At 47.1% G+C, this 23,285-nt stretch overlaps 1 protein-coding gene across 3 annotated transcripts in view; it reads left to right on the forward strand.

The window, feature by feature from the left end:
* The window catches only part of Dpysl5 (dihydropyrimidinase-like 5), an 87,806-nt gene that overhangs the window by 25,908 nt on the left and 38,613 nt on the right, over positions 1-23,285 (forward strand). For 2 of the 3 annotated variants that reach the window (NM_023047.3, NM_001356948.1), the window contains exon 2: positions 7,751-8,015. In NM_023047.3, coding sequence (NP_075534.1) covers positions 7,755-8,015 — 261 coding nt within the window. In that variant the 5' untranslated portion in view covers positions 7,751-7,754. Of the gene's footprint in view, positions 1-7,750; positions 8,016-9,601; positions 10,544-23,285 lie in introns of those variants that run through there. The other variant, NM_001356949.1, reaches the window with a different exon arrangement.

A 23,285-nucleotide genomic window follows, 5' to 3' on the forward strand; every position in this document is an offset into this window, starting at 1 on the left:
CTCCCCCACTGCACTGTACCCCCATAATCTCACCCCTGCTGAGAATGGCTCTCCCATGGAGAAAGCTGCTAAATGCTGTCTCACTGTTACTTTCTTTTGTGCTCATCAGAAGGAAACTATCTGCAGGGTTTCTGCTCATTTTAATCTGAAACAACTGCTGAGTGTTGCCTTTTGCCTTTTGATCTGTGACAAATGGTGACTACTTAGCACCACCCCAGCCAGCCTAGAGTGTCAGCTTCGAATCACACCAGCCTCACCTCACCCCTTTAGGTGTCACCCAGTTGGGTTAGTTTAAATGCCATGGGAACTTCTTGTCTATTGTTTTGATGTCCCAGGGGCAAGTTATATGACAACTCACAAATCCACATTCTCTCTCTCCTCTCTTTGTAAAGCAGAAGTAGGCTTTATTAATAATCACAGAAAAAAAATGGAGAAATTGAGAAAAAGCAAGAAATCAAGGAAAAAGTCAGAGACACCCTTCAGAGTGGGCGGGGTTCTCAAGGGAGGAAAAGAAGCCACCATACACTTTTGTGGGGAATCTCACAAAAGAGGATTGTGAGCCAACCAGTGACAGTGAAAAATAGGAATGTCTTAAATGTCTTAAAAAGCCAATGCCACATTCACAGTGAGACCCTTGTGCAGGAAGGAGCCCATTGCACCCATGTGCCTGTGCAGCCTCCAGCTGAGCTGTTAGGTGGTGGGGGTGTGGTAGAGGTGGGGGGGGTACGGCAGCTGTATGGGACAGACTGTGCAGGCTCCCCTTGTCTGGCACCTCTCCACAGGCACAGGGAACTGGAGAAGGTGATGACAGAAGTAGACAATTCCAAAATGCAGGCTTGGGTTTGGCATTTCCTTGGCAGAATACTGCCGACTTCGAGGAGTCCAGGGTGTGTGCTTTTCGCCCATGCATGCTGCCTTAACCTTGACTGTCTCTGTTGAGCAAGATGCTCCCTGTGCCAGTTCTGCGTTAGGAACGCCCGCCTATGGTGGGGCTTCTGATATTCAGCAACACTGTTGCTGGAGAGCGGTAATTGTTGCTATTTTGAACCTGAAGAGGCTTTCTCTGAAAGATCTCCCTTCCTGCTCATGATGTTGCCTCCCTCCCAGGAGGCCCTTATCCCAGCATGGCACATCCCCTTAGAATTTAACCCTGTACTGGCTAAGGAAATACAGACTCCAGCCACAGAATCAGGAAGTCTGGGGATGCAAGCTGTGTAGATAAATGTTGGCACATCAAGATATGCACCATCTTGCTGTTGAAGGCCTCGCTGCTCCTGAATGAATTTTAGAATTCTTTAAGAGGCCTCAATGTGCAGGGAACACTACGCTGCCCCTCCTGGAGAGTCCTTCTTTGTTGATGAAAGTTCAGAGGCTGGAGGGAAAGTCACCGCACACCGATGATCTATCTGTGCAGTTCCGGAGTCTGTGCTTTATTCTGGATAGTGGCTTTAATTATGTGACATTTTTATCATTTCTGCCGGAGAGAGCCATGTGTTCTGAATTATTTTGCCTGAACAGACAAATAGCTGTCTGATTAAAATTTTTGTTGTTGTTAAATGCATGGGCCAGAAGTCTCTAAAGGAGATGACATTTCTTTGGGGGCCCAGTTTGTCCCTTAATGGTGATTTAATTATAATGCGCATTTCTGTCTCGTGTGATGCTAGTCTGTTCAGACTGTCAGAAGGATAAAAGCATAGATTTGGCGGATTGACAGTTCTGAAGCCTGGGAGTGCTGAGGTCAAGGTACCCACTGATTCCATATTTGATGGAGGCTTTATTTCTGGCTTTAGGGGACAAATGCCATTATGTTGTTTATGTTCCCGTGGAGGAGAGGGACTCTCCTGTTTCTTCTAATAAAGATACTAATCCCATTTGTAAGGGTTTCACCTTGTAACCTAATTACTCCCCAGAGGCTCCATATCTAGGTACCATCCATATTCCTGGAGATTTGGGTCTCAAGCTTGGAGGAAGACACACTATGTGCACTTTACAGTGTGTAATAAACCTGTGAGGCAGATATGAGCTCTTGTGTATGCAGTTGCAAGGGATTGGGGAGTAAGCTAGGTGGTCTGGTAAAATCAATGCTAACATCTGTACAAAGCTTCTGTTCTGAGAAGAATGCTGCCTAGATCTGCGGTCTCCACCGGAGCAGAGGGGCAGACTAGCCAGGAGCATGGACCGTGCTAAAGAGCAGATGTTACAGTTGCCTTCCCTTCTGGAGACTCTCTAGAGGATAGGCACATCCACACAAACTCCATTCTGTCCCAAACCCTTCCACATGCAGACGGCTGGCAAGGCTGTGGACAGATTCCAGGAATACACTTCTGTTTAGTTGAGCAGAGAAGAGCAGGGCGGGCGAGCTGTAGATACAGGTGCTAATGAGGTTCCGGGGGAGGTGAGAGGCATAATGAACATCAACAGCCAACAGTAGGGGGGTAGAAGAACTTGGCATCTTGGTGACACAGACTTGGAAACATAGACCTGTGGAAGGACACTGATGCCACGAGGCTTTTTCTTTCCTGTCATCAATAAACAGTTGGTCTCACCCATGTCAGCTCCGGTCTGAGAGACTGGCAAAGGCACCCAGTTTAAATCAGTATCTGTCAGTGTTTTATCTCTTTTCCTTTCAGTTCCTCTGTGAAGTGGATACTCTCCCTCAAGCTGTAGGAAGACAGTCCAGTAAAATGGAACAAAGTTAGAAGCGAATACAATGTTGCTTTTAAAGAAAGTCTCCGAATGTATGAACAGTGAGTGTATTCAGCAACCGTGCCTCAACTTTATCCCAAGACAGAGCAGCAGATTAAGGGTGTTCCATAGTCTTGGTCATCCCCAGATGCTGAGCCCCATGGGTGGTTCTGGTGACAACAGTTCTCTGTGCCTCTTATAGCTAGAAGCAGAAGTCAGGACAGTGTTCGAGGCACCGGGTCCAACCCTGCCCCGAGGCTAGGCTGTGATTTATACGAAGTGGCTCCACTGGGCAGCTACAGATCATCCCACTTCCATACTGGCAGCATCGCTTAAGGATAAGAGTGTGTGCATTCGTATTTGTATGCCAATGATGCTATAACAAAATGCCCCATACTGGGTGGAGTAAACTGGAAACCTAACTTGCCTCTAGCTCTGAGGCCAAAAGTCTTTTGTGTGGGGAGGGCCTACCCTAGCTGGTAGATGGCTACCTTCTCACTGTGGTCTCATATGGCTCTCTATTTTTGGTTTTTAATATCTTCAGAAAGAAAAAGAGAAAAAGACCATCTGGTCTTTCTTCTTACAAGAGTACCAATCCCATCAGGTCAGGCTTTCACCCTATTTTTAGCCTCATTTAACTTTAAAGACATCTCTAGATACCACCATCTGCTCCTGCGGGTTAAGGACAAATTCAGCGTATACAGTTGAAGGTCAGGAGACATAGGGTATGGATGAAATCCTGAGTAAATGTGTATTGGCTCAGGGTCCTAGCAAGGCCTTCCTGTGGTTCAGATGCTGATGTTGTGCGTAGTATCAACAACAGCGCCCTCCCAGTGAAGGAATTTCCATTCCAGTGTTCTAAGTGTACAGTCCAGCATGACTATCCAAAACTGGCCCAGTGTTGTAGCAGTGGGGTCTCCAGACCAGGGTAAGTGTAGGGTTGCCTGCTATCCTTTAGGGGAGTGATCAGGACCAGCCACTTTTGCCTTCAGGGATGTTCACTGGGAAGTAGGGGAAAGATCTGTTTTTGAGACAGTGACAACTCCAAGTCTGAGAGAAGGGGAGGGAGGGCTGGAGCCCTGTGAACAGTGATGGCTCCTCTTCTGAGAAAGGATGGCATGGGCTGGATCCTGCCAGCTGCCTGGACCAGCTGGCTTTCTTCCTGGCTTCTTTGTAACAAAAAAAAAAAAAAAGAAAAGAAAGAAAAAGAAAAAAGAAAAAACCTTTAATCTCAGCGCTCTGGAGACAGTGGCAAATGGATCTCTGAGAGTTCAAGGCCAGCCTGGTCTACATAGAAAGTTCCAATTCAGCCAGAGCTACACAGAAAGACCCTGTCTCAAAAACAACAACAAAAACCCAAACAACAAAACTGAAGCAAGCATATGAATGCTCCTATTGTGAAAACAAACACTTGGAAACTACTGAAACTATGAAGAATATAGCAGTCACCTGGGCTGAGTTCCCACCGCTAACTTCCCTTCAGTTTGCCCATCCGGAATCTGAAGTATGTCCCTTCCCCGGTCCCTGTTACTTTCAAACTTCTGTTTCTTCCTGTTCAACCCGAGGCTGACACTTCGTGCCATATTTGCTCTTCACAGGGTTGCACAGTAAGGGCTGGGCTCATGATAGTAATGTCCCAACAGTCCCGTGCCCTTGCCTTTTGATCTTGGTGGCAGAGCTCAGAGCAGAGCTCTGTGCCCCTTGTAATTTATTCCCACCGCCCCAGCCTTCCAGGTTTCCTGCCCCGCACACGAGCACTGTGAGCGCCAAGGCAAACCAAGGCAAACTGATATTGTCCTTTAAAATATGACTATGAATATGTGATATGTGGCAGGGTCACAGTATTTGTGAGCCTTAAAGCCACTCGGAAAGGCAAGGGTTATTATGTATTTGCATCTCTTCCCCTCTGCCCTGCCACCACCACCATCTTGTCACAAACACTGGGCCTGTCCCTTCCTCACCTTACATGGCTTTGTAAAAAGGGAGGAGGTGAGAAGGTGAAAGGAAGAATTTGGCCAGAATAGTTCCCCCCACCCCCCGCCACCTGTGAACCAAACCCATGTTCATATTATTACTTATAAAGTTAAGACTCCAGTGTCTGGTGTGTGGGACAGAAGTTTCTGTCATGTGTCTGACCTTAGACACCCGACTTGTCCCCATCTTCTCCAGTCCCTCTACTTCAGCTTCCTCCCCTGGCCTGTTTGCCAGTACCTCCCACACTGGGGACAAAGGCCTCTTCCCCCCAGAATAATACCTTTCAGGGAGCAGATGTTCAAGGGTCACAGCTGCCAGTCCCTGCCACCTGTCTTGTGTCCCCAGGGCAACAGCTCCTGAATGCCAGTTTTCCCCCAGCGGTTCAGGAGCACCTGGTGGCCAGGCTTAGGGGGCATTGGATCCTCTCTTGGGGTTGTTTCCACATGAGACCCCCTGCTCTAACAACTGAGAGAGCAAACTACAGGTTGCTGGTGACTCTTGCAAGAGCTGTTTTCTTGCACAGTGATAGGTTATTTTCCTGCTGGTGAAATGAACCAATTCAAACCAGATTAGATTATATCAAAGGCAGATTTATTCTGAAGCTGCTCTCTGGCAAGTTCACTGGCCCCAAGGTTCCCAGCCAGGGAAGTCACCATGGGGAGAGAAAAAGAGTGTGCGCAGAGAGAGAGAAAGAGAAGGAGAGACCAAAATGCCTGGATTATGTAGGGAAGATCCTCTGGGGAGAAAGGACTGGAAAGTTGAAGGTTGGGGACTGAGGGATGCTGGGAGAACCTGAAGGCCAGGTTTGCTTTGATATGTAAAATATGCACCTCAGTTCCTGTCCCGAAACCAAACACACAGATCCCATGAAACTTCTGCTCGTGACTTGATTGGTGGCAGGCAACGACTCCTTCATGCTATAGTAGTTTGCTGTGTTGGATGCGTGATCTCGTGTCCAAGAATAACAGATGTCCCAGAAACTTCTGGAATGGGTCTCCTGACCACACTTTAAGCCGAGCTATTAATAGCTGAGGTCCTTCACCATTTACTCTCTAGGTTCCTGTATCATCATAGTGAGTTTCAGTTGTCTGCTTGACGTACCTGGAGAAAGGAAACCCCCACTGAGAAATTGATTGGCACGTGGGCATGTCTGTGAGACATGTTCTTAGTTGCTAATCATGTTGGAGGGCCCAGTCCATCTTGGGTAGTGCTGCCTCTGGGCAAGCGGGACTGAGCTGTCTGAGAGAGGAAACAGGGCAAGCCATCTCCTCCATCGTCTCTGCTTCAGCTCCTGCCTCCCACATGGTTCCTGCCTGGAGCTCCTGCTTTGGCTTCCCTTCATGGTGGACTGTAAGCTGTAAGCTGAAATAAACCCTTTTCTCCCCCAAGTGTCTTTTGGTTGAGGTGTTTATCACAGCAACAGCAACCAAGAAAATGCACGTGGCCTCTCCTGGACACTGGGGCAGGGGAGAGGTGATGCCCAAGGTGACTGAGGAGCCTCTGCTACAAAGTCTCGGACCATCCGTGGGCATGGGATCCAGTGCCATGGAAGCACTCGAGTCTGTGGAAGATACAGGGAGAGTCAGAGGCAGGAAGGCACGTCATAGAGAGGACAGCAGAATCCAGCCCTGAAGGATAAGACATGTACCATGTATGAAAATGAACTTAAAGCTGGGCATAGCAGCACACGCCTTTATCACAGCATTTGGGAGGCAGAGGTAGATGAATCTCTGTGTTCTGGTCTACAGAGTGTGATCCAGGCCATCTCAGGCTACATACTGAGTTCCTGTCTAAAAAAAAAAAAAGAAATGTTTCGAGACTTAAATCTCTGGGTAGTTGGCCATAGGTTATAGGGGTTTTTCCGTTCAACAAGCTTACTCTGCAGCCAGCAGAGTAATTAGAAAGCTCCCAGGCTCCATGGGTAGTTTTCTTTTGATACTTATCCAGGGACATGAGGGCCATTGACTTATACGAAGAGTTGGATGGCTGTGGGGTTTGGAGACTGTGGCTTTTTAAGACATGCCCCAGGATCCTTCTTCACCATGGAGGGCTAGAGAGACACTGGTCACATGAGCCAGTTTGGCTGACCTGGTTATTTGGTAATCACAAACCTCTTAGCAGTTTCAGCTTTCTCACCTGTCAAAATGTGGCTCCCAGCGAAAATTTGGAAATAAAATTAGATAGTAGGTATGAATGCTTTACAGCAAGCTGGCATAAATTACATACTGGTAATCCCAGTACTTGGGACATAGATCGGAAAGGACAAAAGTTCACAGCCAGCTAGGACTTCAGAGCTATATAAATTCACATAGCATTTTAAAAGGGTAAAGAGCGCTGTCTCGGGGGCTGGGAAGATGCCTTGGTCAGCACAGAGCTTGCTGGAGAAGCATGAAGGCCCACATGCAGTCTCCAGCATCCATGTGAAAAGTTGGATGTGCTAGTACACACAGATAATCCCAGAGCTGGAGGGCAGAGACAGAAGAATCCTGGGCCCTGCTGACCAGCCAGCCTAGACTAATGGGAAAGCTCCCGGTGCAGGGGAAACAAGGGCACATCAGGAAATGTGTGGCAAACAGGGCTGGAGAGACGGCTTAGTGGTGATAGCACTGGGTGCTCTTTCAGAGGACCAGGCTTTGAGGCTAGCACCCATATGGTGGTTCACAATTATCCTTCCGGAGATCCTACAGCCCTCTTCTGACCTTCTTGGACACCAGGCACACATGTGGTACACATACATATATGTAGGCAAAACATTCATACACATAAAATAAATAAACCGAAAAAGAGGAGTAACGCCCAGGGTTGACCTCTGACCTCCACATGTGTTTTCACACGTGAATACGTACTTGTACACATCTAAGTGATGTTTCTGTGAGTCCCAGTCCCCCCACCCAGATTCCAAATAAAACCCACTGTGAGGTCAGGGAAAGGCACATGGCTAAAGCTTCCCATACAACAAGTGTTTTTCGGCTTCCATCTCTATTCACCCTGGCTGTGGAACTGAACTCTGACAGAAAGGGGTGGGCGTTAGTGACTCTGAAATGTCACTGAGTGATGTGACCTTAACCAGATCCCCACTTCTCTTCCCCAGGAACATGCTTGCCAATTCAGCCAGCGTGCGGATTCTCATCAAGGGAGGCAAGGTGGTGAACGATGACTGTACCCACGAGGCAGACGTCTACATCGAGAGCGGCATCATCCAGCAGGTGGGCCGTGAGCTCATGATCCCCGGTGGGGCCAAGGTGATTGACGCCACCGGGAAACTGGTGATCCCGGGAGGGATTGACACCAGCACCCACTTCCACCAGACCTTCATGAACGCCACCTGTGTGGACGACTTCTACCATGGGACCAAGGTAACTTTGTACCCAAAGTGGCTTTCGCCTTGTTGCTTTCTCCTGTTTCTGGGACTGCTCCAGATGAGATCCACGTGAACTAGTGCTTCCCTGGGCTGTACAGGAAGGGGAGTTTCTCTAGAGATGGATGTAGCAACTAGACTAGGGCTACGGCTAAACATCCTAGATCATTTAAAGGGACAAGGACTAACGTCTGTGTCACTGGTTGAGCCACCCGTGTACCAAGCAGGGGCTGACTTTACGTTTGCTTTTTTGTATCCTGTAACACAGACCGAGGGGAAGATGAGAATGAGCTGGTGATAATTGCCGTGTATGTTAATTTGGTAGACTTGTTTATGCATGGTAAGCTAAATTAAGTCTCCAACGTCTGCGACAGATTGTTAAGTCACCTCTTGATGTTTCAAATGGCAGAAAGTGCGAATGGAAAATAGCTATCTTTTACAATTCTCCCAAGTTTGTTCATTTGTTTTTGAGTTAGGGTATTACATCATAGCCCTGGCTAGTTTGGAACTCACTCTGTAGACCAGGCTGCCCCAAACTCACAGTGGTCCACCTGCCTCTGCCTCCAGAGTGCTTGCATTAAAGGTGTGTGCCGTTATGCCCTGCTTTTTTTTTTTTTTTTTTTTGAGATAGGGTCTTACTCTGTAGCTTAAACTGTCCTCTAACTCAAGACAATCCTCCTGCCTCAGCCTCCAAAGTGTTGGATATGAGCCTCCAAGCCTGGTTGAGTCAGTTTGGAAAGTATCCGTGAGTTCGCTTTTCGTCATGGGTCATGCAGACACAGTTCATCTGCAGAGCTGGATGTGAGCTACTGGCTGCTCCCAAACACAAAATTCAGAAACGCAGACTTGTGAGACAGAGAAGTCAAAAGAAAACTGCGTTTTACAAAAAGAGCCCCAGGTGGATGAAACCCTAGCCACCGCTGCCATTGCTCACCTTTGTAATAGCTGTAGGCCACATGCCAGCTTCTCCATGGACAGCAAGGCTGGCCCACACTGCTCTGCTCCCCCAGAGCCGGTACTGTCTGGAGCTAGAGAATCTGCCTATATAGGACACCAAGGCCTTAGTATTGAGTGTGAGACCCCCCCAAAACATAACTTGATGACAGATCGCTGCAATGGCAGGAAGTTTATTGTTCCGACATGCGTGGGGTTGCTCAGACTCGCAGGGAGAGTGAACCCTGAATTCAAAAAGAACAGCTCCTTTATACACTTTTTATGGTGGGTTATTGTGATTGGTCAGCAAAGCAACAGTACATTTTGAACTTATAGGTCAGCTATTAACGTCACAGCTATTAACGTCACAGCTATTAACGTCACGGGGGAATTCTAGCAAAGTCAGGGCGGTTTGTGGTCTTTCTTGGGATTTAGTGCAAGGCAAAGCAGGGGACTTTTTCTGGGAACTGCTAATCTTGTTTTTGCAGCCGTGGGCTTAGTCTGGTCATTTTGACCACTAGTTTGGAAAGTCCCTTGCGGGGGGGGGGGGGGGGCCTAGGTGGTCTTGAATTTATTTTGGATTCTACACCTACAAATATCTGCCCAGTGAATATGTAAACATTGCTTATCTGTGTGGATCTCTATACCTAGCAGGTCTTTAGATTCACTGTGGAGCTGTTTTAAAATCCAGGACTCCTGAAACACAAGTCCTTGCCATGGCTGCAGTTCTTGAAGAGTCTGATTTGGGAGGACTCATCTCTAACGCTTCCTGAGTGAAAGTGATGCACCAGTTTCTAGCCCTATGTCTGCAGTTCTATGTCCTACTCAGGCCCGCAGCCCTAGATCCCTGCCCTCATGGTCTTGTACCTTAAATTCCCTAAGTTCAGGACTCTGCCTGGGGCTCAGGTGTTCCTGCCACCAAGCAGTGATTGACAGATTCCCCAAGCTCACCTTGAGGGTTCTGGCTGGGGCTTTAGAGACGGGAGAGGCTGGGCTCTGGAAAGACAGTCCTATATATAGGCCTGTCCTATAGAGCAAAGCAGATGGCCTAGAGCTCTCTCTGGGGTAAAGAAATAACCACTTTCAAGCCCAGAGGCTTCAGAATAGATGCTTGGAGGACCTCGCTGTGACTGATCACAAGAGCCACTGCCTGACCTCTGAACAGAAGCCCTGAGGACTCTCAGCCTGGGGAAGAGAAAGGAGCAGACATCCTGGAGTTGAGAAGGGAGTTGACACTGCTTTCTGTTCTAAGAAAGCCCCTGCATTCCACAGGTGGTGTTTCTCTAGTGAGATAGGGGACCCATCCTTATAAACTTGGGGTCCTTTTGCAAGATGTTGTGGTGGCACTTGGGGTTCTTCTTAAAGGCAATAAGTATCACTCAGATAAGTATATCCACAGCTGCCACCCTGAGCGTTCAGGCCAGCCTCTCTCTCCAGCCACCACCTTGAGTGCTCAGGCCAGCCCCCCCTTCTCTCTCTCCCTTTCTAGTTTTTCAACGCAAGGTTTCTCTGTTTAGTCCTGGCTTTCCTGGGACTCAGATCCATCTATCTCTGCTTCCTAATTGCTAGAATTAAAGGCATGAGCCACCACCATCCAGCTGTCTGTGGCTATTTTCATTGTCAACTTTATTAAGGTACAATATACACACAGAGTTGTGCCCAGGCACCCAGAGTTGCCACACCTGATCCTACTCTGGTCACCAGCTTGTTTTCAATGAATCAAGACCCAGAAGCCCCACCCTGTCTCCACCAGGGGTAACCACTATCCTGACTTCAGATGCTACAGATTTTTATAAAATATAACAGCAGTGTGATTCATAAATCATATCATTCTATCTAAAGTGTACAAGAGCCAAGCGATGGGGGACATGCCTGCAATCCTGACACTTGAGGGACTGACATGAGAGGATTGCTGCAAGTTTGAGGCCAGACTAGGTTTCGTAGAATTGGGTCAGCCAGGACCCAATTCTACATGGATAGAGACCTGTCTCAAAATGAATGAATGAATGAATGAATGAATGAATAACTGAGTAAAGCCAAATCAGTTGAGTCAATGGTTTTGAGTACTTACCTAAGGTATTTTATATATATATGAAATCCAGTAAGTCTTTCACTTAAAACTCTTTCCAAGTTGTTGACTAGTTGAGTGTCCTGGCTTTGTGGCACTTCACATAGAACTTATCCACCCTTCTGTCAGCGAGCACTTGGCCCTTCCAAAGGAGAGGTCACTACAAATACTGTCGCTGTGGATGTTTCTGTGACTGCCTTTTGGCGAGCACGTATAGACACAGTGCTGTGCATGTCCCTGGGGATGTAATTGTCAGGTCATGGCATGGTTCACAGACATGTTCAGTATTTGTAGATACTGCACAATAACTTCCAGACTGCTTAAGACAACTTACACCCTGGCAGGTAGTATAGGGGGCACAATGATTAACCTTGACATGGCTGATAACCATTCAAGTCAGCCTTGGGACCCATTCTGTAGTATGCTCAGGCCTTGAGCCAAAGATTATAGCTTGCTGTTTGCTGCCTCTGCTTTTGGAAGACCTTTAGTCCTGAGGCACATGCTACCCTGTCACTGTGCTTTCTACCAGCCCGGAAGAAGTCAGGCCAGCCTTCTCTTTCCTCTTTTCTACACTGTCTGTGGCAGGAGCCTCATTAGCCAGGAGTGACAGATTTTTTCCCCCTGAGAATTTTCAGCTCTTTACAGTTGATGAAGAGTTCTGTGTGCAGACTCTCTATGCAAGGTGGAAGGGAACCCTTGATCTTTCCCAGGCTGCTCAGCCATTAGGACAGAAAATACCAAAGAACATCCAAAGACCCCTGTTGGATTAAAGGCCTCAGTTCTTCATATGTGGGTCTCTGCTGACACCTTAACTCTGGGTAATGCATTTTTGGGAATTTAAATCATAAGTGCCCTTCCCCCAAGCCATCTTGGTTCCTGGTGACAGTGACACCTAAATGTGTGTGTGTGTGTGTGCATATAGATGGGGAGGACAACTCAGTATAATTGGTTCTCTCCTTCCACCTTTACATGGGTTCCAGGGATCGAACTTGCATTGGCAGGATTGCATGGCAAATACCTTTACCTGCTGACCCATCTCACTAGCCTCTAAATGAATAGCCCCAGCCTGCCTATTGTCTACCATTCTGGTAACAAATTCCCTGAACTCCTCAGAAGTTCTGCCTCAAGTCTCCCAAGAAGGGACTACCCCTCTGCAGTCTCCTTCACTTAGGCTCCACATCTGCCCTCCAGTTGCAGCTCCTACGGCAAACATTCTGATCTCCACTGGTCCCTGGTAGAAGAAATGCTATCCTGTTGGTACTGGCTAATGGGGCCTATGGGTCTTATGCAACTTTGACCTTCATGCAGAGGCTGTATGTACACTTGGGATGGGTGCCAGGAATCTGCTTAGCTCTAATCAAAAAGGCCGATTGACTGTGAGGATCCGGGTTTATAATAGAATCGCAGTCCGGAAGAAAAGCTCCTAGTGATTCGCCAACAGAGAGGGAGGGATCAAGCCGCATCTCCCTGCTTGCCAGGCCGACCCACTTGGGTCTTAAACCCTGCACACCCAATGCATGCCCGCCTCAAAATTTTCATGCTTGATGTTTGGAGACCAGCCATCAGACTGGAAAAAAAAATAGTTGGAAATCTGGCTTTGCCAGGGGCATCCATCTGGGTCTCCATTGTGCTGGGTCTGAAGGGAAATCTCTCCAGCACTGTAGCAAGGCCGGTGGCAGGCTCTGCCTTGCTCCCCCACCCACAGCCCCATCACTCAATCCACTATTCTCCTGCCTGCCCCAGGAACCACCTGACCCCCTGCACCCCTCCCCCCACGGACTTCCTGTCTAGTACCAACGACTAGCAATAACACACATCCCATTCCTGAAGGCCATTTCTCCACGGTGGGGAGGCAGATGTAGGGAAAGAAACATCCAGCAACCCAGTTGTGTGGATTGAAGGTTAGGACTGTCCTCTTGTGAGTAACTCATATTGTGCCACCAAGACCAGTCACATGGATGTTTGTTGTCGATCAGTGGTTTTCAGGCCAGGTGAAATAATCAGGATCATCCTTTTTTTTTTTTAATTAAAAGTGTGTGTGTGTGTGTGTGTGTGTGTGTGTGTTCTACATGTGTGTCTGTAAGTCCTTTGGAACTGAAATTAAAAGTGGTTGTGAGCTATTTGTGTACTGGGAATTGAACCTGGATCTTCTGAAAGAGCAGCTAGTGCTCTTAACCACTGAGCCACCTCCCCAAGCTGGTTGGTTAGTTTGTTTTTTGAGCAGGGTTCCTCTATGTAGTAAATCCGGCTGTCCTGGAACTCTTTCTGTAGACCACACTGGCCTCAAACTCATAGAGATCCATCTGCCTCTGCCTCTCTGCCTCTGCCTCTGCCTCTGCCTCTGCCTCTGCCTCTGCCTCTGCCTCTGCCTCTGCCTCTGCCTCTGCCTCTGCCTCTGCCTCTGCCTCTGCCTCTGCCTCTGCCTCTGCCTCTGCCTCTGCCTCTGCCTCTGCCTCCCAAGTGCTGTAATTAAAGACATGTACCTCCTGTGTGCCTCTCATGCCTTCTTCAAAAAAATAGTATAAGAACCAGAGCCTAGGCTGAAAGTTTAGTCCTTGGAAGCAACTTTCATTAGGACCACTTGGGGAATTTTTAACAGATGCCAGTATCAGGCCCAAGCCCATACCAATTAAATCAGGTGTGCCCTGTCCCTCATCTATATTTTTGTGCAAGGTATCCTGGTGATTCTAAGTGCTGGCAGGGAGACTGTTTGGGAACTTTCTTGGCTATCTGGAATGGCACTGTGCCTTGGCTGTGCTCTGATGCCCATCTGACTGGCCTCGCCTCAAGCGCCAAGGCTGACAGCTGAATTCCGTTTGTTAGCATATCTCCTGCCAATCTTATCTGCATCTGTTTCTCCACTCACATTCCAGGCCCGTAGAGGGAGGTTTCCAAGCCCTAGCCTAAGCCTGCCATAGTATACTTTCTGAGCACCCCTGGCACCGTATTCTACCTTTCTATATGTCCTCTGCAGAAATCATTATAGAGAAGTGGGCAGCTTGTTAGAGTAGTCATCAAACAGAGTACTGGTGGGACTGGCCCTCTTCTTGGAGGCCCCAGACACAACTTCTTCCTGTGCCCATGGCTGTCAGGTCACAGAGGCCACCTCCCATGGAAAAGTCACCATCAAGAGGTTTTTACAACTGGCCTATGAAAAAGTGCCTGGCAGGCACTGAACAGGCTTAGGGTTTTTTGAGTGGCGTAGACTAAAATGGCCTGTTATATTCTGCCTCCAGTGGGGAGGGTCCTTGCCCTGCCTTCCCATCTCCCACTACAGAGGATCTGATCTGGCAGGGTCCTGAGAGATGCCAGGCCCTGATGCTGAGCTGAACTCCTCTCGTGTTCAGCCTTGCCAGAAGCCTTCCCAAGGAACCCATTTACCCACTGGGTGGCCCGTTTCTGCCTCTGAAGTTTGGAATTAAACCTTTTTAAGTGTCTGCTTATTGCTGTTCTTCTTTTTCTTTAACTCCAGTTTCTGTCTAGTTCTGGCTAAAATAATGTTTCTCTAGTCTTTGAAGTGCTACGGTAATGCTTCCTACTGGTGCAGACCCAGACCCACATGGCTTTGTTTATTCACTGATGTTCCTAAATTCACATATTTCCTTATCCCTGTGCAAAGCTGGGAGAGACCTTTGGAGTCGTGTAATTCCATTTCCCACTGACATAGGGACTGAGAGAGGAGGAAGGAATGCCACATACACTTGCTCAGCTCCAAAGCTAACCAGAACAGACAGCCCTGGCTGACCTGCAACTCAATGTGTAAACCAAGCTGGCCTCAAACTCAGAGACCCACCTGCTTCTGCCTCCCAAGTGCTGAAATTAAATGTGTGTGCCACTACACCTGGAATAATCAAGTGTTTTCTTTTTCCCACTAATGTTTTTAGGAAAGCCTTAAACCACTGGTTCTCAACCTGTGGGTCAAACAACCCTTTCACAGGGACCATACATCAAATATCCTACATATCAGATATTTATATTATGATTCCTAACAGTAGGAAGATTACATTTATGAAATAGCTCTGAAATAATTTTATGGTTGGGGGTCACCACAAACATCAAACACTGTATTAAAGGGTTGCAGCATTAGGAAGGTTGAGAATTGCTGCTTTAAACCAGACATCTCTTTGAACAACCTTATAGCCTCTTAATTGACCACACACAAATAATTTCCTTGGAACTTCATGACTTTTAAATTGCCTGGACCACATAAGGATGTCACACAACTGAGAGATTTCAGGCACGCTGTGGAGCCCTCCACCCACCCAAGATGGCAGCCTAATGTATCCCTGTGTTCGGATCATGTGGATGTCAGCACTTTGGGGCAGGATGGTGCTTAGGGGATGCTAATGAGTTAGTACACAACAAATGCTTGAGACTGGACACATGTGAAATAAATGTTAGCCTCCAGGTAGGCTTGCTTCTTCTATGCTAGACCTTCCCCCAGTGTCTGCGGTTCCTTGAGGAAAGATCCATTTACTTTGGCTGCCTCACCACGGAAATGTTCTACAATCTTTTTTTGAAGATTTATTTTATGTGTGTGTGTGTGTGTGTGTGTGTGTAATGCCCAATGAAGTCAAAGGAGAGCACAGGATGCCCTGGAACTGAAATTACAGGTAGTTGTAAGCTACTGGTATGAGTGTCGAGTATTAAATGCAGTCCTCCTTGAGAGCAGCAAGCACTCTATGTAACTACAGAGCAGGTCTCTCTGGCCCCTCTTCTGCCCTTTTAAATATCCCCGCTCACTGCCTGTGTCTCTTGCTCTGCCATCTTGGCTCCTTCACTGGCGTTCTTTGGGCAACATCCCAGCTCCTTTTCCTGGCTCAGCTGCTGCCACACGATGCTGCCCCCCTGGCTGCCTGCTGCCCCTGTGGCCTGGCTGTACTGGTTGGGCTCAGCATAGCTCAGGCCCTGCTTTCTATTTTGCTGTCTCTGTACCTGGAAGAAATCCTTTCACCCTTTCCAGGAGGTGGCTGGTCCACTTGCAAGGAGTTATGCTAATTTTCTTCTGTGTAACTAATTACTGTATTGGTCTCCATTTACAATAACCATTCATCAGCTACTTGGTTGGTGGGAGGTTTGGGCACAGGTCCTCTGCCACCCACAGTGTCACAGGCTATCATCAAGGTGTCGCTGGAGCTTAAAAGGTGCTCTGCCAAGGTCTTATGCTAGTTGTAGGATCTCATTTATTGTGGCTGGAGAAGGCTGAGGTTCCTGTTCTTGTTGGCTCTTGTTGGTCTCAGCTCTCTAGAAGCTGGCAGCAATGCCACGCCTCACGCCTCATGCCTCACGCCCCACTCCGTCTTCAAAGCCACTCTCGTCTCAAATCCCCCTTCCTCCTCAAATCCCTAGCCAAAACCTCTCTCATCAGGATAAGCCCTGACCTGAGATAGGTTCACCTAGTTAATTGAGGTCCACTTAAATAGCTGACTTCCTTTCTGGAAGAGAGGGTGACATCTTATTTGCTGGGTCCCTTCCTTCCGCCATGGAAGGGTGAGTGTGCCAGGGTGTGTGTCACTGTGAGCACAGTTATAATTCTCCATACATACACAACCACAGCTCCCCTGTTGCCATTCTGCCCTCTGCTCACCAGTTTTGTTAACTACTTAACCTTTTTAAAGATGCTCTCCTTGTGCTGGGGAGACAGCACGGTGGATAAAGCCTGAAGACCTGAATCTGATCTTCACCCTCACATGAAACCTAGGCCCAGCAGCACACATTTGTAACCCAGTGCTGGGCTGAGTCAAATGCGCCCTGAGAGGTTGCTGGCCAGGCAAGTCTATCCAAACTGCCAAGCTCCAGGGTTCAGTGAAGTGCGGTGACGAGCAGTGGAGAGAGACACTCAACATCAGCTTCTGGCCTCCACACCATGAGTGAGTGCACTGGTGCACACGCTTGTGCAAACACACTGGTGGACACACAAGCATATAGATAAATAAGATTGTACAAATACATTTCAAAAATTTTTAATTAGATTGATGCATTCATCTCGTCTCGGCCTTACTGCTAAGGTCAAGTGGAGATTTGTTCGTGTCTTTATGTGTGAGGGTTTTGCCTATATGTTTATTAGTGTACCATGTGCATGCCTGGTGCCAGGGAGGTGGGGTAGCAGAGAGCACTGGATTCCTGGAACTGGAGATGCAGGTTGGGAGTCACTATGGGGGTGCTGGGACTAGAACTCCAGTCCTCTGCAGAAGTAATCAGTGTATTTAACCCCTGAGACCTCCCTCCAGCCCCTAGCATATACATTTTTAAAGTGAAAAGCCACCCCACCCCTTCCCCAGCAGCCCCTCTCTGCCATGACCACATTCCGGCTTTAGTTACTGCTGGGGTTCCCCGATTGTCTAAAGCCTCGAGTTTACATTTCTATTTTTTTTTTTTTTTTAAAGATTTATTTATTTATTTATTTATTATATGTAAGTACACTGTAGCTGTCCTCAGACACTCCAGAAGAGGGCGTCAGATCTTGTTACGGATGGTTGTGAGCCACCATGTGGTTGCTGGGATTTGAACTTCGGACCTTCGGAAGAGCAGTCGGGTGCTCTTACCCACTGAGCCATCTCACCAGCCCGAGTTTACATTTCTAGACCTTCATTTCGAATGCCTCACATCTGACCATGCCTTACCTGTCCGCCCCTCATGGCCAACTTCTTCCTGGCCACCTGTGGCACCTTCTTCAGTCCTTCCTGCAGTTCATCAGGTCCAGCCTGCTCCGCTCACATCTATAGTCATTTGCTATCCTGGGCTTTGAGATTGCTTCCTGAGTTAAGTTTGTCTTTCAGCCAGGTAGAAGAGACTCTGGGGGCCAGAGAGCATGGTTTATGTTTGGTCTATGATTGCCCAAAGACTCACAGCTTTTACCACACAACAGACACCCACACAACAGCTGATTGTCAGCTCAGTGTAGTGGTTAAGAGCAGAGCGGAGGCAGGCTGCCCGAGCTTGACGTCAGCCCCACCTTCACAGACTGGGATCTGCACGAGTTAATGTCTCCTGGCTGTTCCATGTCCTTATCTGGAGATTTATGGTGGCCTTTCATTTACGTTTATTGAGTTACTATTTGTGAAGAACTTAAAAGAGCACTTGGTGCTTATTAAGCACTAGATAAGCATTTGTTGAATATGTGTGTGTATGTGTGTGTATATATATATGGTGTGCTGATTGAAGGCAGAGCTTTGAAAACTGACTTGTGGCTGGGCAGGGGTGGCGCACACCTTTAAATCCCAGCACTGTGAAGCAGAGGCGAGTGGATCTCTTGAGTTTGAGGCCAGCCTGGTCTACAGAACAAGTTTCAGTACGGCTAGGGCTACACTGAGATGAAACCTTGTCTTGAAAATTAAAACAAAACAAAAAAGAAAAAAAGAAAGAAAACCAAGACACGGCAGCTCTCATGAGCATAGGCGATATCAGTTAGGAACTGAAAAGTTGGATTCCATTTGTGCTAGTACGGTATTCTGCTTGACAAAACCTTGCTGGCAGTTTTCAGTCTGCCTGAACATTGATTGGCAGGCCAAAATGTAATAAAGCTAGGTGGAGCCTTTGTAGTAAAGCTAGGTGGAGCCTTTGTAGAACAAGTGTGAGGGCGAGCTGTCAGTTCTTACAAAATTCTTACATTTATGGTTGGAAATTACCTCCTGTGCTGACCTCCTTTTTTCCAGAATAAAAAGTGTTTGCAGAAATTTTATCAGTACAGAGAGATAATTGCATCTTAAAGTCTGGAGATCAGAGTAGAGTGTAGAGCTTAGCATGTGCAGCTTTAAAAGCTTTCAGACCCAATACAAGCTTTCCACTTGTGTGCTGCGATTTCTCTAATGACTGTGGATGAACGCTTTGCCATGCTCATCTGCCCATGTGGATCTTTGGTGACACGTCTTAAGGCTTTTGCTGGTTTTGACTGAGCCATCATCGGAGTATGGTAATCAGGTGGCAAGGGTTGTTTATATGCTCTAGGGATGAGACCTTTGTTGGATATATGCTTTGTAAATATTTTTCTCAAATTGCTTACTTAATTTTAACAAACCTTGGGTGTGTCAGCCCTTGTCCTCTATCTTGCTTGAGACAGAGTCTTACTTGTCACCCTGGATGTTCTCAAGCTCACTACATAGACCAGACTGCCTTGGAACTCACAGAGATCCACCTGCCTTGGCCTCCCAGATGCTGGGATTAAAGTTGTGCGCCACCATAGCTGGATGAAGGATTCTGGATGAAGGATTTTAAAGGACAAATGCGTTTTATTTTGAAGTTCTTTGTGTTGATTTAATTTTCATCTTTATTTCTTTGTGATAAAATCAAGAAGTTTTTTATAAAATTCACAGTCAGTAAGATTTTCTCATATATATTTTTGATGTGTTATTTTTATGTATATGGGTGTTTTCCTTGCATGTAACATATTTGTGCACCGTATTCTTGCCTGGTGCTCAAAGAAGCCAAAAGAAGGCGTCAGATCCCCTGAGACTGGAGTTATAGATGGTTGTGAACCATGGCATGGTTGCTGGAAATTGAACCCCAGGTCCACTGGAAGAGCAGCCAGTGCTCTTTAACAGTTAAGCCATCTCTCCAGCCCTCCTGTATTTTCTTTTAGTCCATTTTCTGTTGCTTGAACTAAATGCCACAAACTCGGTAAAGATAGAGATGAGTTGGCTTGTGGAGGTGAGAAATTCCAAGCACGTGGCACTGAGCTGCTTGCTACAACACAACATGGCAAAGCCATCGTGTGGCCAGAGAGAGCACCAATCATGTACTGCTCATTCTTGGCCATTTTAGAAAGCCAGTGTTTTAATATGGGGATCCTGTCTTCCTGGCTCCATTCAGATCTGATTGATTTCCCAGAAGCTCTACCTCCAAAACCATCAACTCAGGGATTACACTTGAAGCACAGTAACTTCCCTTTGAGACAGTCTTGAACTCTCAATCTTCCTGCATCTGTCTTCTAAGTACTGGAATTATAGGTATGCACTAGTACATCTGATCAGTGTGTGGCTTTGGAGAGACACACTCGAGCCATTACTGTTTTCTTCTATAATTTTATCAGTAGGTCTGTAGCTATTTTAAGTTAGTTTTCTGCATAGCACATACAGGTGAGGGTTGGTGTTTGGTTTTCTTACGTATGAATAGCAAGGTGCTGCAGCACCACGTATGTAAAAGATTGTTTACTCCCTGTTAAAAGTCAGCTGATCATAGGTATTTTGGGGCTTTTTTCCCCTTGTCCCGTCACAAATTTGTCTCTCTAAATCAGAACCACACACTTGATTATAGCAGCTTTAAGTAAGTTCTTCAGAGCAGGTAGCACTAAAGTTTCCAACTATGGTCCTCATTTTCAAACTGGTCTCTGCCCATCAATGTACACAGAAGCCACCATTTTTACTGCAGGCCCTAAGCCAAAAAACCTTTAAGAACTGTGAACTAAGATTAATTTTTTCCTTTTCTTCCTTCCTTCCTTCTTTCTTTCTTTTTTCTTTTTCTTTTCTTTCTTTCTTTTTTCTTTTTCTTTTTTTTTTTTTGACAAGGTCCCCTGTAGCTCAGGCTGGCTTTGAACCCACCATGTACCTGAGGATAACTTTGATCTTCTGATCCTTCTGCACATACCTCCAGATGCTAGGATTCAGGTGTGTGCCACCATGCTTGTTTTTTGTAGTGCTGGGCATCAAACTCAGGGCTCTGTTGTATACTGGGTAAGCTCCCTGCCAACTGTACATTCCCAGACTATGTTTGTTTGTTTGTTTGTGGGTTTTTTTTGTTGTTGTTGTTGTTTTGAGACAGGGTGTCTCTGTGTAGCCCTGGCTGTCCTGGAACTCACTCTGTAGACCAGGCTGGCCTCGAACTCAGAAATCTGCCTGTCTCTGCCTCCTGAGTGCTGGGTTTAAAGGCGTGTGCCACCACGCCCGGCTCCCAGACTTTTTTTAAGTCTCTCATGTTACTCAACAGGAAATAATATCTCTGGCATAATTATAGATATTATACATTGTTGCGCGCACTCAACAGGCCAGGAAGAACGACGCTGCTACAGGATCCTTCTGCACACATTTATTCAGTCCTGTTTCTTCTTTCTCCATATATCTCCCTTGTTTATATCTCCCCTGTTTATATCTCCCTTGTTTTTATATCTCCCTTGTTTATATATCTCCCTTGTTTATATCTCCCTTGTTTTTATATCTCTCTTGTTTTTATATCTCCCTTGTTTATATATCGCCCTCGTTTTTATATCTCCCTTGTTTTTATATCTCCCTTGTTTTTATATCTCCCCACTAATAGTAATCCTCTCTTGAATAATAATCCTCCCTCTAACCCGGGCCTCTCACTCTTATATACTCTCAGTTCCCATCCACGCACAGCAGGCCACGCCACCTCACCAGGCACACAGCTTCAGCTAATCAGTGCAGCAGGGGCAAATCTCCACCAAATTGGATTCACCTGTATCCTGGTACACCTGCGCAGCACTCAAGATGTTTGTGTCTTATATGAGGAAGTCAGGTGCAAGTCATATGACTTAGCTACAGTCTCTGGCGCCTTTGGGACTGCCGCCACACCCGCTCCTAACATCTCCCCCTTTTTTCTTTTCTGGCAGAGAGAATGTCTATAGATAGCCCCTCGCAACCATGCCCCTTACCCGTCCTTGGGAGACAAACAGCATTGGTTTGATCCCTGTCTTAGGTTGGTGACATGCCCAGGGAGTCTTATCACTGACTACCTCTCTATCATGCCAAGCCACACCTGGGGAGATTGTGTTTTGCTTGCGGCAGGTGCATCAAAAGGCCAGGATGTTAATTAACCTATGGCCAGATCTTAATTGCTGCAAGCAAGCCTCATGGGTGAAGGTAGAGGTCTGATCCCCAGTGTGCAAGCATAGGGGCCCTACACAAAACCATCCCTTAGGCTCATCACCCAGAGAGGTCTTGGCCAGCTCCCGTGTCGTTTTTCCTGAGGGAAGGGAACTAGGACACTGAACCTTCATGCAATCAGACATGCCTTCCACAGGATGCCAACAGCAGCTATCCTCTGTGCAGTGCTTAGCCTCGCACCCCATGGCATAACGCAGCATAATTTCTTTTAGAGCGGCAAACCGAATCTGAGGAGATTGTCCCGCCTCCACTGCAGCAAAAGCCTACGCTACCATGGCGAAAGTGCAGGCCGCACACTCTGCACCTAACACATGTGCCAAACACAAAACACACACACACTATAACAAGCATACATCCCAGGGCTCTCATCCCCGCTCATCTTCCCTGAAGCAAGGGATAGATGGCCAGCGGGGCTATCTCTTTAAGGGGAATTCAGGGATCAAAAAGCGTGGAAAAATTTGAATGTCATGTCGAGCTGGTATTGGCGCTTCTGGAATACCGAAAGGATCTCTCATCTCGGCTCCATCCTTTGTGCTTGTGGGATCATCCACCACATCCACAGGGGCAACTGGATCAGGAGCCTCATTCTTGTAGCGTCTCACCAATCTCTCCGGCACCCAAAGAGGTTCCGTCTGGTCCTGTGGAAACACACAAACAGACCCTCTCGCCCACATCAACACCTGATCTGGTCGATCCCAGGGGGGGATGGACACAATACCTCGTGGTGATGAGACCATAACCTCAATCACCTGTGTGTCCATCTGGGGAGTCAATATGAGAGTCAAGTTTTCATTAGCTTCCCCCCTGTTGGGCAATGATTTCTGTGCCCTTATGGCAATCTGATTCACCTGCTTAAACACCTGCACTGGATATCCTGTCTGTTGTTGTGCAAATCGACCTTGATCAAGCAGCATATCTCTATCCCATGCAAATTCAGCTTGATCAGTGAAAATAGGACATCCCAGCAAGGAGAATCTATCCTCTTTCCAGACCTCCGGACAGAAGGTCTGCCCATAGATGGCTGACAAGGAGGCATAGGGAGGGGGAGCAAAAGCTAATTCGCCTTCCTCCTCCGCCTCAGCTCTTTTATTTTGTCCTTTCTGTTCACCTGATAACACTGTGTCTCCTTTCTTTTTCCTTTTTCTTTTTAAGCCCTTCTCTTCCGACATACTTTCTTGTTGCTCTATAAGGATTTTCTGACCTGTCTTGACTGCCTCTTGATTCAAACAGTAACAGAGTCCATATATCAGAACAAACAAGACCAAAACTATCAGACCTACCCACAAAGGGTCAGTGGGAGAAAAAAGCATAACTACACAGCGAGGATCTATTGATCACTACACTGAGGTTATCATAGTTCCTTAACTTGTCCCCAAACCGGGAACCTTAACTTGTCCCAAAGCCGGGAACCTTAACTTGTCCCAAAGCCGGG

Source organism: Mus musculus, chromosome 5, assembly GCF_000001635.26.
Source record: "Mus musculus strain C57BL/6J chromosome 5, GRCm38.p6 C57BL/6J".
NCBI classification, from domain to species: Eukaryota; Metazoa; Chordata; class Mammalia; order Rodentia; family Muridae; genus Mus; species Mus musculus.